Source organism: Clinocottus analis, unplaced genomic scaffold, assembly GCF_023055335.1.
Source record: "Clinocottus analis isolate CAN_PGR_092001 unplaced genomic scaffold, fCliAna1.0.p SCAF_16, whole genome shotgun sequence".
NCBI lineage: Eukaryota > Metazoa > Chordata > Actinopteri > Perciformes > Cottidae > Clinocottus > Clinocottus analis.
In genome coordinates this window covers 2178376-2194083 of record NW_027175887.1, presented here as the reverse complement: position 1 = coordinate 2194083, position 15708 = coordinate 2178376, and the positions used below count along the sequence as shown (strand labels likewise).

At 46.0% G+C, this 15708-nt stretch overlaps 3 protein-coding genes across 5 annotated transcripts in view; all 3 read left to right on the top strand.

Moving 5' to 3' along the window:
* LOC137786529 (myosin-9-like) overlaps nucleotides 1–4795 on the top strand; it is a 28564-nt gene extending 23769 nt beyond the window's left edge. The window contains exons 32-41 of one of the 2 annotated variants that reach the window (XM_068578454.1): nucleotides 50–262; nucleotides 359–571; nucleotides 1319–1480; nucleotides 1587–1715; nucleotides 1812–1900; nucleotides 1994–2117; nucleotides 2271–2479; nucleotides 2575–2683; nucleotides 2799–2971; nucleotides 3097–4795. In XM_068578454.1, the coding sequence (XP_068434555.1) occupies nucleotides 50–262; nucleotides 359–571; nucleotides 1319–1480; nucleotides 1587–1715; nucleotides 1812–1900; nucleotides 1994–2117; nucleotides 2271–2479; nucleotides 2575–2683; nucleotides 2799–2971; nucleotides 3097–3205 (1530 nt within the window). In that variant the 3' untranslated portion in view covers nucleotides 3206–4795. The remainder of the gene's footprint in view (nucleotides 1–49; nucleotides 263–358; nucleotides 572–1318; nucleotides 1481–1586; nucleotides 1716–1811; nucleotides 1901–1993; nucleotides 2118–2270; nucleotides 2480–2574; nucleotides 2684–2798; nucleotides 2972–3096) is intronic. The other variant, XM_068578455.1, reaches the window with a different exon arrangement.
* A 1754-nt stretch (nucleotides 4796–6549) lies between these two features.
* Nucleotides 6550–9438, top strand: LOC137786530 (mitochondrial glycine transporter A-like). The gene is made up of 7 exons (XM_068578456.1): nucleotides 6550–6648; nucleotides 7292–7416; nucleotides 7573–7657; nucleotides 7788–7967; nucleotides 8191–8359; nucleotides 8483–8643; nucleotides 8762–9438. Exons 1-7 carry the CDS (start codon nucleotides 6634–6636, stop codon nucleotides 8882–8884), a joined length of 858 nt encoding a protein of 285 aa, XP_068434557.1. The 5' UTR covers nucleotides 6550–6633; the 3' UTR covers nucleotides 8885–9438.
* Nucleotides 9439–10888: 1450 nt separating this feature from the next.
* Nucleotides 10889–13551, top strand: rpsa (ribosomal protein SA). 2 transcript variants are annotated; one of them, XM_068579419.1, is made up of 8 exons: nucleotides 10889–10949; nucleotides 11481–11649; nucleotides 11817–11935; nucleotides 12225–12470; nucleotides 12766–12894; nucleotides 12999–13161; nucleotides 13273–13296; nucleotides 13414–13551. In XM_068579419.1, exons 2-8 carry the CDS (start codon nucleotides 11517–11519, stop codon nucleotides 13506–13508), a joined length of 909 nt encoding a protein of 302 aa, XP_068435520.1. In that variant the 5' UTR covers nucleotides 10889–10949; nucleotides 11481–11516; the 3' UTR covers nucleotides 13509–13551. The 2 variants fall into 2 exon arrangements, with proteins under 2 accessions (XP_068435520.1, XP_068435519.1); XM_068579418.1 differs by having other exon boundaries at nucleotides 13270–13296.
* Nucleotides 13552–15708: the final 2157 nt, after the last annotated feature.

Here is a 15708-nt window from a genome sequence, read left to right as displayed (position 1 = left end):
TGGACTTGAAAACGACAGAATTGACACACATCATCCCGACTTTGCCCAGATGCTGGCGGAGGAGAAGAACATCTCTGCCCGCTATGCAGAGGAGCGTGACAAGGCCGAAGCCGAGGCCCGCGAAAAGGAGACCCGGGCACTGGCTTTAACCCGCGAGCTGGACTCTTTGATGGAACTCAAGGACGAAGTGGACCGCAACAACAAACTGCTGCGGGCCGAGATGGAGGACCTGGTGTCGTCTAAGGACGACGTCGGCAAGAGCGTAAGTGTGGACAGACGTGTGTTTTTTTTTTAAGAGGCGTCTTTGTGCCCGTCATGACCTCGTCACAAACGTTCCTCCCTTTTTTTTATCCTGCAGGTCCACGAGCTGGAGAAGTCGAAGCGTGCGATGGAGCAGCAGCTGGAGGAGATGAAGACTCAGCTGGAGGAGCTGGAGGACGAGCTGCAGGGCACCGAGGACGCCAAGCTGCGCCTGGAGGTCAACATGCAGGCCATGAAGGCCCAGTACGAGAGAGACCTGTCGGGACGCGACGAGATGGGCGAGGAGAAGAAGAGGGCGCTGGTCAAACAGGTACGACCGCGACGACAGAACAACCATCTGCACTCGTGCAGTTTGTGCAAACTTTTTGACAAAATTGTGTCTAGGAAAAAAAATAAATACATTTTTAGGTTTTTAGGAACAGGTTTTTTTTTTTTTTTTAAATGGCGAAAGTCGGAAGCTTTCATGGCTTCGCTGAATAAATTCAGACGTGGAAAACATTTAAGTCACATTGTCTGGTATGCAAACAGGCGAATGTCTCTAGAAAACATGAAACGTGGTCCATAGTAGCCGAGATGAAAGAACATGGAGGGCTCAAGTCGACTTGTTTTGTTTTCGGTTAGCAACCTCTACTTCTTCTTCTGTTCACTGGTATACTACAGGCCGGATTAGCCTATGGCGCTAACTTCTGCCAAGTTTATTTGCTCATAAGTTAATGGAAATGCGCCACAGTCATTTTTCTGAAAACGTTTGCTTAAAATTTGCTTGACAATTGAATGGAAGCAGTCAGAGCCTGTAACGGAGCAAGCCATGAAAGAGCACGTGCTGTTGCCTTATTCAGATTAAAATGTCTAACAGTGATGCTTTTTAAATAGCTGCTGCAGTAGATACAGTACATTAAACACTTTAAGTGGCTGGAATTAACTAATTTAAACTCAACGATGACTTCAAATCATTCACATGAAATGTGGCTCCAGCTTAGAGGCTGTGTCATGCAGGTGCACTGTCTTAGTTTTGAGTTTTTGGGAAGTGGCTGAAACTCAAACTGGCCTCCCTCAGGTGCGGGAGATGGAGATGGAGCTGGAGGATGAGAGGAAGCAGCGCTCCGCCGCCGTGGCCGGGCGCAAGAAGCTGGAGCTGGACCTGAAGGAGCTGGAGGCCGGCATCGACATGGCCAACAAGAACCGTGACGAGGCCCTGAAACAGCTGAAGAAAATCCAAGTGAGTCGGTTGTTGAAATGTCTTCGATACGACAAAATAAGAAGCTGTTTTCCACATCAACAGCTTTCCCCCGACTCTGTTTGACTGACTCCCCGTGACCCCGCAGGCCCAGATGAAGGATCTCATCCGGGAGCTGGAGGACACCCGCATGTCCAGAGAGGAGATCCTCGCTCAGAGCAAGGAGACGGAGAAGAAGCTGAAGGGCATGGAGGCTGAGATGATCCAGATGCAGGAGGTCGGCACGCGCTCCTCACCCACTCTGTTCTGCTCCCCCTGCCTCTGATGCACACTGAGTCTTATTGCCCCCTTTCTTCTTCACCCGACTGCGCAGGAGCTGGCCGCCGCAGAGCGAGTAAAGAGACAAGCTCAGCAGGAGAGAGACGAGCTGCAGGACGAGATCAACAACCAGGCCAGCAAGAAGTAAGACGTCTCTGCAGTAAAACAAATAAACAAAAAGTCAGACTGACTGTGCGTCACCTGTTGTTGACCACCTTGCTCTGATCCGTCTCTCAGTGCTCAGGTTGCAGAGGAGAAGCGACGGCTGGAGGCTCGCATCGCTCAGCTGGAGGAGGAGCTGGAGGAGGAGCAGTGCAACACTGAGCTGACCAACGACCGGCTGAAGAAGGCAGTGCTGCAGGTTTGTGGACACAAGTTCTGCAGCTCCTTATAGAGTCATTTCTGAAGAAACATTGATTCTTTTCCATTTGTGGTGTGAAAATGGCTGCATTTTAAGTTATTAAACCGATCCAAGCTTAAAGAGATCCTATCCAACTACTTTTTCTCTTTGAAGACTGACCAGATGAATGTGGAGCTGGCTGCAGAGCGCAGTACTTGTCAGCGTGTGGAGGGCGCTCGCTGCCAGATGGAGCGTCAGAACAAGGAGCTGAAGCTGAAGCTGCAGGAGCTGGAGGGGACGGTCAAGTCCAAGTACAAGGCTAATATGGCCGCCCTCGAGTCCAAGATCGCTGCGCTGGAGGAACAGCTGGACATGGAGACCAGGTGGGAGCCTCGGGACACCCGAGCAGAGATCTCAATGGTTCCTCCGCCACGTCATGTGACGTTAGTCTGACCAAAACGCTGTGCTCTTGACTCAGGGAGAGGCAGGGTGCCACCAAGCTCGTGAGACGCACCGAGAAGAAACTGAAGGAAGTCATCCTGACGGTGGACGACGAGAGACGCAACACGGAGCAGTACAAGGACCAGGTCAGAGCTGCTCCATCGCCGCAGTCGGGCCGATGGTGGTCGTAGCCTACGCCCCGGTGAACGGAGATGGGTACTCTTTTGTTCGTCTTTAACGTTATCCGTGTCCAAATTGCAGGTGGACAAGTTGAACTCCCGCATGAAGCAGCTGAAGCGTCAGCTGGAGGAGGCTGAGGAAGAGGCTCAGAGGGCCAACGCCAACCGGAGGAAGCTGCAGAGGGAGCTGGAGGACGCCACGGAGTCAGCCGACGTCATGAACCGTGAGGTCACCACCCTCAAGAACAAGCTCAGGTGGGCGGGAAAAAACAATATACGAGAAACTGAACGCAAGAAACAAAGTCTTCAAATGTGTCCAACAAAACTTTAAGCGTCCTGTGGTTTAGTTGTAATCGCCTCTTTCTTTTTCTTTTTTTTAGGCGCGGCGACTTCCCCTTCACCGTGCGCCGCACCGTTACCCGCACGGGCATCGAAAGCGACGAGGACAACGAGGTCAAGCCCGAGACGCCCGAGCCCAAGCCCGAATGAGGCGCCGCTCGACTCCTTAGAACTGCATCACGACTAGACCGATCCAAAATACACACACGAGCACACATTACTGTACCTGCTGAACGGGAGGAACACACAAGTAGACTTAGTTAGACACGGGGATTCCACCCGTTCCTCCACGTTTAGCCCCGTGGCGGTCTCGTCTCTTTACCATTGACAATCTATGCATTCTTAACACACGGAAGCCAGTAAACTCGGACAATCGCCATGCTGACAAACGCAAACGTTATGTTTTTTTTTTGTGGGGGAGGGCCCAAATTTCTTTTTGTTTGCTTCACTTTTTTTCATTCTCTGGGAAAAAAATCTAATATTTTTGTAAGGAAACATTCCAGTTCTAATAGTCCTGATTTGGGATCTATTTTTCTAATTGAAGAAAGAGAAAACGAAGAAAGAAGTATCCATAGATGAAGACAGATTACTGGAAGGGGACCAAAGTAATATCTCAATCTATCGAATTGTATTTTATGCCGAAGGTTTTTTTTTTCTTTATTTTTTTCGTATTATTTCAATGGTAAAGTGGAAGTGCTTCATGTTTATTATGCTCGCGCTCTCGCTTCAGTTTATAATGAAGGTTTATACGCGGAAATGTATCCTATCAATTTAGCTGCAGTTAGTACTCGTGACTACGCTTTTTGGGCTTAATAAAGTTATACACACACGCATTTCTCGCTGAAATGAAATTGAAGGCGGATTTCCCGAAACCCAATTGGAGACTCTTTGACGCATACTGAAGGCATTTTGATTGTGACTGTGCGGAAATATCTTTATTTTTGCACTGCGTTGAGAAAAAAAACAACGAAAAAACACTTAAGCCTCGACATTATAAACCACTGCATTTGTGTGTTTTTCATTGACACATTGACGGAGAAGCTTGGAAGTTTTGGAAAGACTCGTGCACGTGCTCATGCAGTACGCGCACAGACTGCCAACACACTAAGGCCTTAAATTGAATGCAGCTAAATTCCACTGGGGCGGGGTTTTGTTGGCTCTTTTTTTTTTTCCTGGACATGCATTGATTCTTTTTTACATTTTATTTTACATTTATTATCACTATCAGTGTTTTTGTTTCTGTTCAAATGGGGTGATGGGGTAGTATATTACTCGCAGCACACACTGTATTCTCAGAGCACAGCTTGTTGAGGGGGGGGGGAGGAGCTGAGTGTTAGGGCGACAGGGTTGTGGGTCGTACTTGTATCACTGTAACCGATGTACACTGTACTCTGGCTGACGGGGCTCCGTGGAGCCCGTGTTTTAAGACACGCCGTTTCACAGGGGTGCGAGCGCTCTGTGCGTCAGGATGCGAGAGCCCCCTCGCAGGCCGTGCTCGGGGGCTGCATTCGGCTCACACTGCTGGGAAGTGGGAGGAATGTGTTATTACGGATAACGGTTCACAGATTAAAACAAAACGACGGCAAAAAAAAATCACTCTTTCGCACTCAAAAATCAAATGAAATCCCCCAAAAAAAGAAACAGCATCTCAATTAGTATGTTTTGTCTGTCTGCACCTCTGGAATGGAAAATCATGTTGGTATTATTGCAATTAAAGAGGCTTTCTAAACTGCTACTGGTCGGCTACCCGTGTCTTTATTGGTATTGATACTTTGAGGAGTAAGTGATCAGTAAAGTCAGGTGTGAAGTCCAGAACTGGACAAATCTCGGACTAGAGTTGTTTGTGTAATGACGTGTGTCCACCAGCAGAGGGCAGTACGGGGCTCTTCCCTTCACACACAATCAGAGCAGCAAGACGGAACCGGTTTCACTCAAAGTGAATCAAATATAGTAAACAAGACTGGCGACATTTGGGTGAGAACTCTTATATTTATTTTCACACGACGCAAGTTTCTTCTATAAGAAAGCCTTCAGTTGTAAACTTAACCTTGTGACGTGACAAAGCACCACTTTAAAGTATCACAGCGTTTTGTTTGGAGGAAGTTTTCGTTTGTTACTGGATGTATTTGTCAAACGTGTCCAATAGAGATGAAAATTAAGTTTTCTTTAGTACAAACTAAATACATTGACTTCAGCACAGTAGGACTATAAGTACATTGTATAGGTACTTTAGTATTTGAATTTTCTGCTACTTTTCTTCTTCACTGGAATTCATTCTGCAACACAAGTACTTGTATTTATTTGCTGATAACGCTTCTGTACTTTACTTTGTAAAATGCCGACTTTTACTTTTAAAGGAGGAATTTGTGGTGTTGGTTACTTTTACTCAAGTAAAGACTTTGAATGTGGAATGGTCTTTTTCATTTACCACTGTATCAAATAAAGGAAGAAAAACAAGAATCCTTTATCACATTTCTATTTTATTATTTACATTTTATTTTTTCCTTTGAGGAACTTAATTAAGCGGTGTCCCTTTAAAAGCGACGTAACGGCCCGCCGTTTTAACCAATCAGAAGCCAGCTCCCTTCGCGATGGGCGGGGCTTGCCCGCCGCGTCATCAAGCAGGAACCGGCCGGTTTAAGTTTCCTAACGAGACAGAAGTCGTGTTTGAACTCACAGCACATGAGCTCCAGTGACGCTCAGTGACAGAAGAGCTTTTCCGGCTGACATGAAGTCACTTAGTCGGTGTTATTTAGCGGGGCCCCGCGACGGAGAAGGCACTTAAATTAACTGGTTCCGCACCTCACGAGCTGTCGTGTCGCCGTCTTTTTTGTTGTTTTATTTTTAAAGGAGGGTAAGATACAAAAGAACACAATTATCTGTTTGTTTTGTATAAGATAATAAGTATATCCCTACATGTCGATATCACACAGTGTAACACATCATAATATATTAATGGACGTGCAGCACATCTTGAGCTGCATGCAGCCTGAGTGTCAAATTATATGGGTGTTATTGATTAGACTATTTCTAGAGAGAGAGAGAGAGAGAGAGAGAGAGAGAGAGAGAGAGAGAGAGAGAGAGAGAGAGAGAGAGAGAGAGAGAGAGAGAGAGAGAGAGAGAGAGAGAGAGAGAGAGAGAGAGAGAGAGAGAGAGAGAGAGAGAGAGAGAGAGAGAGAGAGAGAGAGAGATTAGTTCATCATGTGCACCAGATCCATCCTAATATGAAGCACAGCGGTCTTCGGTTAGTCAATGAGTAGCTGTGTGTTGTCTGTCCGGTGGTCGAGAATAGGAAGCACAGTGTTGGTCAGGTGATCTGTATATTTAGCTGTGTGTGTAATCATCTGCAGCCTGATACAGACAGCAGGACGCACCTGTAAGAATGATTCATCCATGCCATGACTGAGTTACCAGACTTGCCTGACGACTGAACGGATACTTCTCTTGTGGTTTCCCTCTCTTTCTTTTTAGGTGTGCAAACGTTTCAGAGTGGACAGCAGCAGATTGACAAAGGAAAACAAAAGCTTTTGCGCGTGTGTTGGGTAAAAAAAAAACCACATTTGTCGTCCCGAAGAACTATGGAACTGTCACTGGTGAGTTTTCTCAGCCGGAGAAATGATGTACACTTTTATTTACCTAATAAGTCTGTTTCAGTGATGAGGGTTTAATTTTTTGGGGGTTTGAGCAGAGGGATTATTCTGGTTTTGCATCTAATCTGAGGTCAGGGCATCCCGTCTGACAGCTAACACCACTCTGACATGCCTGTGACCTTTTTGACCTGCTTTTTCTGACCGGGGAGTCCAGAGGTTCCTGGATCATTACATTTAGAGAGGCCGACTGTGTCGTTACCTCACAGCTGGATAACACAGCAAGAGGGGGTCAGTTTTTATTTATTTCCATTGTCTGGAACAGTGTACGCTGTGAAAATTAAGTGTGCGATAAATATTTTCCTGATTTGTGGGAATCAGGGCTTTACGGGTCTTTATCGACCAAACATCGTCTCTAGAGAAAAAACAATAAGTTAACAATCTCAATACATATGTAAACAGAATTATAGGAGATTTAAACATCTATTTTGAATCCCTAACATTAAAACAGTTACCTGGGTCAACAATTGTATCATTACAGCATCCACTTGTACTGTGGTACAGCTCAACTACCAGTTAATTTCTTCAACTTTGTGTCACAGATTAAGCTTCGTTATCTGCTTAAGCTGTGACTCAAATGTTCCCTCAGGCCCACCCGGCCGTCAAAGCCTTCGTGTGCGGCTCCGTCAGCGGGACCTGCTCCACGCTGCTCTTCCAGCCTCTGGACTTGGTCAAGACGCGGCTGCAGACCCTGCAGAGCGGCGTGCAGCCCGGGTGAGTCCGCGCGCACAAACACACGCTCGCATCGACCAGAGTTACTGCCAAAAAACAACAACTGCAGTGTGAAACGTTGTATTGCAGCACGAGGCCCCCCGGCGCGGGAAATACTGCACGACAGCAGGATTCATTGTGTCCCCTTTCCTCTTTCAGCTCGGGCAGGGTGGGGATGATGACGGTGGTCCGGAGCGTGGTGCGGACAGAGAGGCTGCTGGGACTCTGGAAAGGAGTTTCGCCGGTGAGAACGTCTTCATCCTGTCTTGACTCCACCTCCCCTCGTCTGGTTGAACGTCTTCTTCTTTTTAAACCACCAGCTGCAGATTTCCCGTCTTCTAACTCTCTCTCTTATCCATCTGCGGCCCCTCCAGTCCTTTGCTCGGACCATCCCAGGAGTGGGGCTCTACTTCAGCACCTACTACTCTCTGAAGCAGCACTTCTTCCAGGACGGCAGCCCGGGGGCCGTGGGGGCCGTGCTGCTGGGAGGCGGGGCCCGGGCGGCGGCAGGCGTCATCATGCTGCCGGTCACTGTCATCAAGGCGCGCTTCGAAGTAAGCACCAACAGAGGAGGGCGGAGGGTTGTGTGTGTACGTGTGGTGAGGGGGTGACATCACCAAGTGTGTGTGTATTGAAACACATTTAAAATGGATGTTATTTCACATTATGAATCATTTAAAAGTGGATATTGTTCCAGCATTTTTTAAACTGTGTGTGTGTGTGTGTGTGTGTGTGTGTGTGTGTGTGTGTGTGTGTGTGTGTGTGTGTGTGTGTCAGTGCGGCAGGTACAGTTACAGCAGCGTGACCGGAGCTCTGCGCCACGTGTGTCGGACCGAAGGTCCCGCGGCTCTGTTCTCCGGCCTGGTGGCCACGCTCCTCAGAGACGTCCCGTTCTCTGGCATCTACGTCATGTTCTACAGCCAGACCAAGGCCTCGCTGCCGAAAGGTAGGCGCCGCACCCCGAGGAGGGGGCGTCGCTCAGTAGCACCCGGCAGCGCGTCACCACTGTTGGGCTCTTTTTGTTCCCAACTATTTGACTTAAATCCCCACCGTCTGATCCTCTGTCTAGAAATCAGCGCGTCTGGCTCCGCCCCCTTGGCGAACTTCAGCTGTGGCATCCTGGCGGGGCTGCTGGCCTCCCTGATCACCCAGCCTGCTGATGTGGTCAAAACGCAAGTCCAAGTGAACCCACAGCTGAGGACGGCCGAGGCCATCCGATGCATCTACATGGTAACTATCTGCCTCCTCGTTGGCTGTAGGGACTCGCTGTCCGGGGCCGTCGGGGCGAGCATCAGTTGGAGTCCAGGTTTGACTCTACCGTCCTTGTTCTTCTCTCTCCCTCTCTCAGGAACACAGACTCCAGGGGTTCTTCAGAGGGGGCGTTCCACGGGCGCTGAGGAGGACCATGATCGCCGCCATGGCGTGGACAGTGTACGAGCAGATGATGGCCCGTTTTGGACTTAAGTCCTGAAGGACGAGGTGGGGGGAAGAGAGCAAACTCAAGTAGAGTGAAGACTGTAATGTGAAGAGGAAGCTGTATCGCAGGAGTTTAGGATATATTTTGCCACAACACGAGAGATGTGGACTGCACTCGTTCTCTAAAGACTAACGGCCCGCCGCAAAGCGGATGAGGAGACTTTGCTCCATGGAACGTGCTTTGCTGCCTTATAGCGGACGTTCAGAAACCAGATTTTTTTTATGATACCCTGTCTTGCACGTCAATGACACCTGCGAGTATTTTGGTCGTGTGAGAAACGCTGTGAATTCCTGTGTGTCCTGCTTTCACGGTTGTGACCTCGATAAGACTGCAGAGACACAAGCTGCCATTCTTCAAGACGGCGTCCCAGATAAAGCTCAGGCCTCTGCAGTGCACTTTGACCCCTGAAGTTCTGTCGCGCACGCACAATTTATGACGAGGAGAGAGCCTTGAATGCCTCTCCAATAACACAAGGTTGTTTTATATTCTTACTTTTACTTTTTGTCTAATTAAATAATATGTGCTTATGTATGAACTCATTACATTCGTCTGCCTTTAAAATGTTTTGATGTTTGTCTGAAGTGTACTTTCATGCAAAGATGTTCCTGTTTTCCAGGAAGTTAAAGAAAATAAATATATGAATATATCTGTGTGGAACGTGAATCTTGTTTTTTATCGTCTGTGTCCATACTCGTGTGCAGTTTAACTGCCAGGTTCCCTTCCTATAAAAATCCAAATGATCAACAAGTCTCATGTTGAAGTACCTGAACTGCACGACATGAACTTTGTTGCTGTTTCTCATTAATTGGTCGCATTATATAACAATGCAATTGCAACACATTGATTAGAAAGACACATCTTGAGTCAGCACGTTGCAGCAGACTGCAGGAACAGAAAGGCCAAAGACTTATCAGAGACGGAGATAAGCAGCGAGGGGGAGCGGCGACATCATGTCAAATAGGACACAAGGGCCAGGAGGAGGTCAGGTTTGAAGTTAGATATTAAGCCGCTGAGATGATTGAAATCATTAATCGGAATTTGAAGCTGTTTATTGCTGAGGCATTTGACCTGGTGATTGGTGTGACAGTAAACACTGTGTCATAGAATATAAAATAAAAACCTGAAAATAAAGTGCATCTTCTTAGAGAAATATATGCTGAAATATGGTAGGTTTGGTTATATTTGGTTTAGGTGGGTTTTTTTTAATTATAGATACATACACATCTCTATGTGAATAATAAAAAGCTTTATATAAATACTCGTTTAAACTTTATGTTCTAGCTCAGTGTTGAACCCAATGTCTTTTCCCACTGTTGAGTGTCATCAAATGACTGATTTGTGAATGCGTGAGTGAATTTTTTTAGGCTGAATATGAAATTTCCTGATGTAATATACTAAACCAGACCAAAATTAATTTGTATGTGTTGACAAAGTTAAAAAACAACAACTAGAAAACACATGTTATTCCACTGGGTGACACGTCACTCCTGCTCCCTCTTTTTTAGCCTTATTTGTAGGATCCATTGTCTAAAATGGAACATTCCCCCACCCAAAAAACGAAGTATTGTATCAACACATAATTTCCCAATCAACCCCATCTATCATCCTGTGTGTTTGTGCCAGCGTCATTCAGAATTATAGTATAATACCCTCTCTGCACATGAGACGCATTTTATTTAGATTGTTTCTCAACTCGTTGTGAAACTGTGTACATATTGTGTTCCCTTGGCCTGGAACGCATTATCTCGAGCAAATATACAGTTGCAACACGGGTCAGTCTTTCACCGAGGAGTCAGCGTCTCCGCATTGTCTTAATATGGTCTTTCCAACTCCACTGTCTTAATATGGGATACCGTCCGACCTGTGGTAACCTCCGCTCCCACCGTCACAGCGCACGGCGAACATCACCCCCTAGTGGCGAACTCCGGGAAACCACATCCGCCCCTCACCGTAACCAACCAATCACATGCTTTGGAAGCTGGTATTTATACTACGTCACTTCCTCCCAGCGCCCTCTTTTTCACCGTGTGGTCAGATTTCCATACGGCGTTGTTTCGTGGTGAGTTTTCTTAACTGTCGTATTTCGGTAATAAACCTTTAAACGACGCCTAACAGACAAATTAATGCTCGGTGGCGCACAAAGCACGCGACAAGGCACCACAACCCCGACCTATCGGGTCTTTTTCATGTTGAATTACCCCAAAGAAGATATGCTAACGGCCACAGCTAACTGTGCTAGCCGTTGACACGCGCTCATCTCGTAGTCTTCCACTCGCGCCTGACTCTAAATATTTATATCATACTGACGGCTTACCGAGATGAAATAACATTAGACTCATGCAATTAGACATGTAAGAATACCATTAAATGTACACTTGATTTTCAACGTGTTTTTATACGCTCTTTATAACCCGGATACCCTTAGTTTGTCTGTTTCTAGATAGTAGTCTGCCGAAGCCTAATTAGTTTCCGGTCTTTGCTCAGTTAATAAAGTAATCAGTAGTTAACGTTATGTCAATAGCGTGTAATTAAAGTCTAAAACACCCGACATACGCTGCTGTTTGACCAACACGTGTCGTCCTCTCCTCAGCTCTCCCATAAATCGTAACTCAGGGAAAGCGCCACGATGTCCGGAGGTCTAGATGTCCTTCAAATGAAGGAGGAGGATGTGCTGAAGTTCCTGGCGGCAGGAACCCACCTGGGAGGTACCAACCTGGACTTCCAGATGGATCAGTACGTGTACAAGAGGAAAAGTGACGGTGAGTGGCAGGCGGTGACATTTATGTTGAACGACAGACTTGGTAGCAAACTTTTTTTATTCTATTTTTTATATGGTATATGTACCGTAGACTTACTTTTAAAAGTTTCTAAATGTCATTTAAGTGTGACAGTCTCCTGATTCCTGGTCCTCTCCCTTAATCATTAGGTGTGTACATTGTTAACCTGAAGAGGACCTGGGAGAAGCTGCTGCTTGCTGCCCGGGCCATTGTTGCCATTGAAAATCCAGCTGATGTGTGTGTCATCTCCTCCAGGAACACCGGACAGGTAACCGTATACTCTTTTTCCTGGCAAACTAAGTGATTGCCTGTTTACGTCGCTAAAGCTTGTACATGAACTATGGATAAGCACTCTTTTAAAGCCGGGCACTGATGTCGGTGTTCAGGTGTCGGAAGTGTGCGAGAGTGAGCCGGCCGGGTTTTCGCTAACATCAGTAGGACGGCTGTCCCGTGACTGGAGTTTGATAGTGACCTGAGCCACAGTTTAATTTGTTTTGTTAAGATTTGCAACTCGACTGTAATTCTCGGCGTAACCTGTTCTTTCTGCCCCTCGTTAGAGAGCCGTGCTGAAGTTCGCCTCCTGCACCGGAGCCACCACCTTCCACGGGCGTTTCACCCCCGGTACATTCACCAATCAGATCCAGGCAGCTTTCCGTGAGCCCCGTCTCCTGATTGTGACTGACCCCCGTGCCGACCATCAGCCACTGACTGAGGCTTCCTACGTCAACATCCCCACCATTGCCCTGTGCAACACCGACTCCCCACTGAATTATGTGGACATTGCCATCCCCTGTAACAACAAGGTGAGACCAGCTGAAGACTTGATCACATGTTGACATAATCTGATTGTTTTTTGTCCTTGCACACCGTTAGAGCCCGGCGCTGTCTCGACTGTGCAGTGCTGGGTGTAGGATGTGTGCTAAATAAAAATGCTTGCCCTCGCTCCAACTCTCTATACAACTCAGAGGGGATGGAAGTCGAGGTCTTGCCACAAAATATGCCAAACATTTTAATATATTGTTGTAAATCTGTGGATTTGTGAAACAAATATGGTATACAGATTTTCTGATACAATATACTTTTGTGCGACTGTTACAGGGTCACCACTCTGTTGGTCTGATGTGGTGGATGTTGGCCAGGGAGGTTCTCAGGATGAGGGGAACCATCTCCAGGGAGCACCCATGGGAGGTCATGCCCGATCTGTACTTCTACAGAGATCCCGAAGAGGTAAGACGGTGCACCTTGAGGAGCTGTCCCTTGGCTTGAGGTTGCTGCATGCAACGGTTGCATATGTTACTTTGCACACTCTGATGCACATATTTTCAATGCAGATCGAGAAGGAGGAGCAGGCCGCCGCGGAGAAGGCCGTCGGCAAGGAGGAGTTCCAGGGTGAATGGAGCGCCCCCGCAGCTGAGTTCACTCAGCCCGAGGTGGCCGACTGGTCCGAGGGTGTTGCTGTGCCATCTGTGCCCATCCAACAGTTCCCTGCTGCTGGTAAGATCACTAGTTTACTTTTGATGGGCAGCGTGCTGCAAAACCTGCCACTTAATGTTTGTATGTGAAGTTTGACACTAAGCTTATTTCTTCTTTTGTCTTCTTGAGAAGTGCCTGCCCCCGCTGTTAAGACCGGTGAGTTTAAAAAAAATATATATATATATCTTGAATTAATCAAACAAATTAGTGGAACACTTCAAGGTGTTAATTTCACAATTTGATGCTAAATACATTTTGCTCTTTTTTTTGCAGAGGACTGGAGCACCACGCCGGCCACAGAAGACTGGTCCACAGCCCCCACCGCCCAGGCATCTGACTGGGGTGGTGCCACTTCTGACTGGGCTTAAAACGTTGACTTTGGCAACAATAAACCGTGTTTTCACACTTTGACTGTTTTTCCGTTGGTTTTTAATTGACTTCACTAAAGGTTAACGGTGGTTAATGTGTCAAGATAAAATGCAGCTGAAGGCGATGTGACAAAGCAGGTGGACCCTGTGACATTTAGAATAATGAAGACTGGTATTGTGAATACATTGTTAATTTAGCATAGTACAAATCCTAATGTCATACCACTAATTGTTGGTGTCTCACCGAATAAATTCCACTTATTTACCAATTACGTATTTTGATCAAGTTGTAGAAAAAATCACCAAGAAACACATTAAATGACAAGTGGAAAATGGTGTCATGGTAAATGATCTGACCAAAGTGTAATGTGGTCTGTCATTCCAATACACTACATATGGAACTACCATGTTATGGTAGGATGCATGAGAAGTTACAACTGCTGCAGTGGATGTAGTATAATAAAAGCAGTAATGACGATGGCAATGCAACTAACACCAGTGGTTGTCGGGTAAGACCAGGGTCCATATATAAATATTGAATGAAGTAAAGAAATGATTTCTCTATTGTTGTGATGCTTTTTGGCACACAAAATGGTACACCGTTGGTTGCGCCCATGAAAAATGTGCCAAATCTTCTCTGGCGGCTTATTCTGCTATTGACTCGTGCTTTGAGCTTCCGGTGCCCCAAAAGTGCTTCATTGTAAACAATCTCAATGCAGAAAGATACCGAGATGAAATTCTGCAGCATCAATCCCATAGACGAGTCAATAGCACCATCAATATCAGCTGTTTGGCATTGACAGAGAAGATTTGGCACTTCTTTTTATGGGCGCAACTCACATACTCACCCTCATCCCAGAAATACATGTCTTACAAAAGGGGCACCGTTTAAAAGTAAAATATACAAGCTTTGCAACTGTAGAAAACATATTGCGAAGAAGCATTGTTATAACAGAAAAATAATCTACCGAATGAAAATTTCCGAACTTTTTGTTCGATGTTTAGTTAAGACTTTGTAGATAAGGAGTTAACATCTGATTATCGCTGCACATGGCAGCTAATACAGGGCTAATATGATCTATTTTCTTAGTTTTTATCATAGTTAAACATGGCAGAATATAGGGTCACCTGACGAGCAACGTAAACAGTTTACACATAAGAACTGGGCTAGAACGCTGAGATAAAGGACACAAGTGACATCCAAGTTCTACGTTGGGAAGTAAAGTGGATCTTTGCAGCTCACTGGTGCAATACTTTTACATAAATGATATGTGTATTGTTGATATGTGTTTTTACTGATTGACTGAAGACCTCAGTGGGTAATTTGAACAATAATGGTGGATCAGGAGAACCATAAAAACAGCCGTATTGCAGTATATTAAGGTAGATTTTACATAAAGCTGCAAGAAATAATGTTGTTTGGGTGTAACAGTTTTACAATCCCTCACTTTTAATGAAAAACATTAAAGTTTCTTTGAAAAAGATTGATGCATGAATATATATAATTTGTGTGATTGAATGGTGTCACTACTCATATGAAGACTAGCACTGAGGCTAGACAAAATGTCTGAAATGTATTATGTACTTTCATAAGCACATCATTTAACATTAACATGACTCAACTCGACATGTAAGACTATAATCTCTGCATTAAAAGACACCTCACGCTGTGGGACCAAAGAACCAAAATATGTTTTTATTTTCCATAGGTTTGTGTTCATTTTAAGGGTGTTTATTGCACCTTATTCATATTTAATTGCTATGAAATCTCTTCATTTTGCAGCATTCCTTTGATTTGCGTGTTGTCAGTGTAGTTGTGGGACTCTTACTCACACTCTCTGCATTTGGATTGCAAAAAGATCACACTGTTTACATAATAAAAGAGTTAATTGCAAATGGGTGAAGTTCACTCAAATGCATCTCTTTAGCCTTAGGGGGGAAGATGGGTGTCGTAATGTTTCATTTCCGGATTCTACGAGCAACCAGGGCATGAAAACACTAAAACGCATCACACATATAATTCCTCGGTGTAGTAAACAGTGGTGAGGCGTTCAGGGACATCCCGCCTGTACAGAACAATCGTCCCCCTCCACATTCGCGCTTGTCTGTCAGGTGGGCGTGTTTCGGCGCTGCCATTGGACAACCGCGGCTCCTCTTCCTCCCCGGCTTCCGCTTTCTTTTCATACGCACGCCCAGCCAC

Excerpts from the sequence above, each read along its gene's own strand:
- LOC137786530 (XM_068578456.1), top strand. Across the intron at positions 7,658-7,787 it reads TCTGGAAAGGAGTTTCGCCG|TCCTTTGCTCGGACCATCCC; the intron begins GTGAGAACGTCT and ends CGGCCCCTCCAG. Across the intron at positions 7,968-8,190 it reads TCATCAAGGCGCGCTTCGAA|TGCGGCAGGTACAGTTACAG; the intron begins GTAAGCACCAAC and ends TGTGTGTGTCAG.
- rpsa (XM_068579418.1), top strand. The coding sequence starts at position 11,517 with ATGTCCGGAGGTCTAGATGTCCTTCAAATGAAGGAGGAGGATGTGCTG. Across the intron at positions 11,936-12,224 it reads CCTCCAGGAACACCGGACAG|AGAGCCGTGCTGAAGTTCGC; the intron begins GTAACCGTATAC and ends GCCCCTCGTTAG. Across the intron at positions 12,471-12,765 it reads CCATCCCCTGTAACAACAAG|GGTCACCACTCTGTTGGTCT; the intron begins GTGAGACCAGCT and ends CGACTGTTACAG.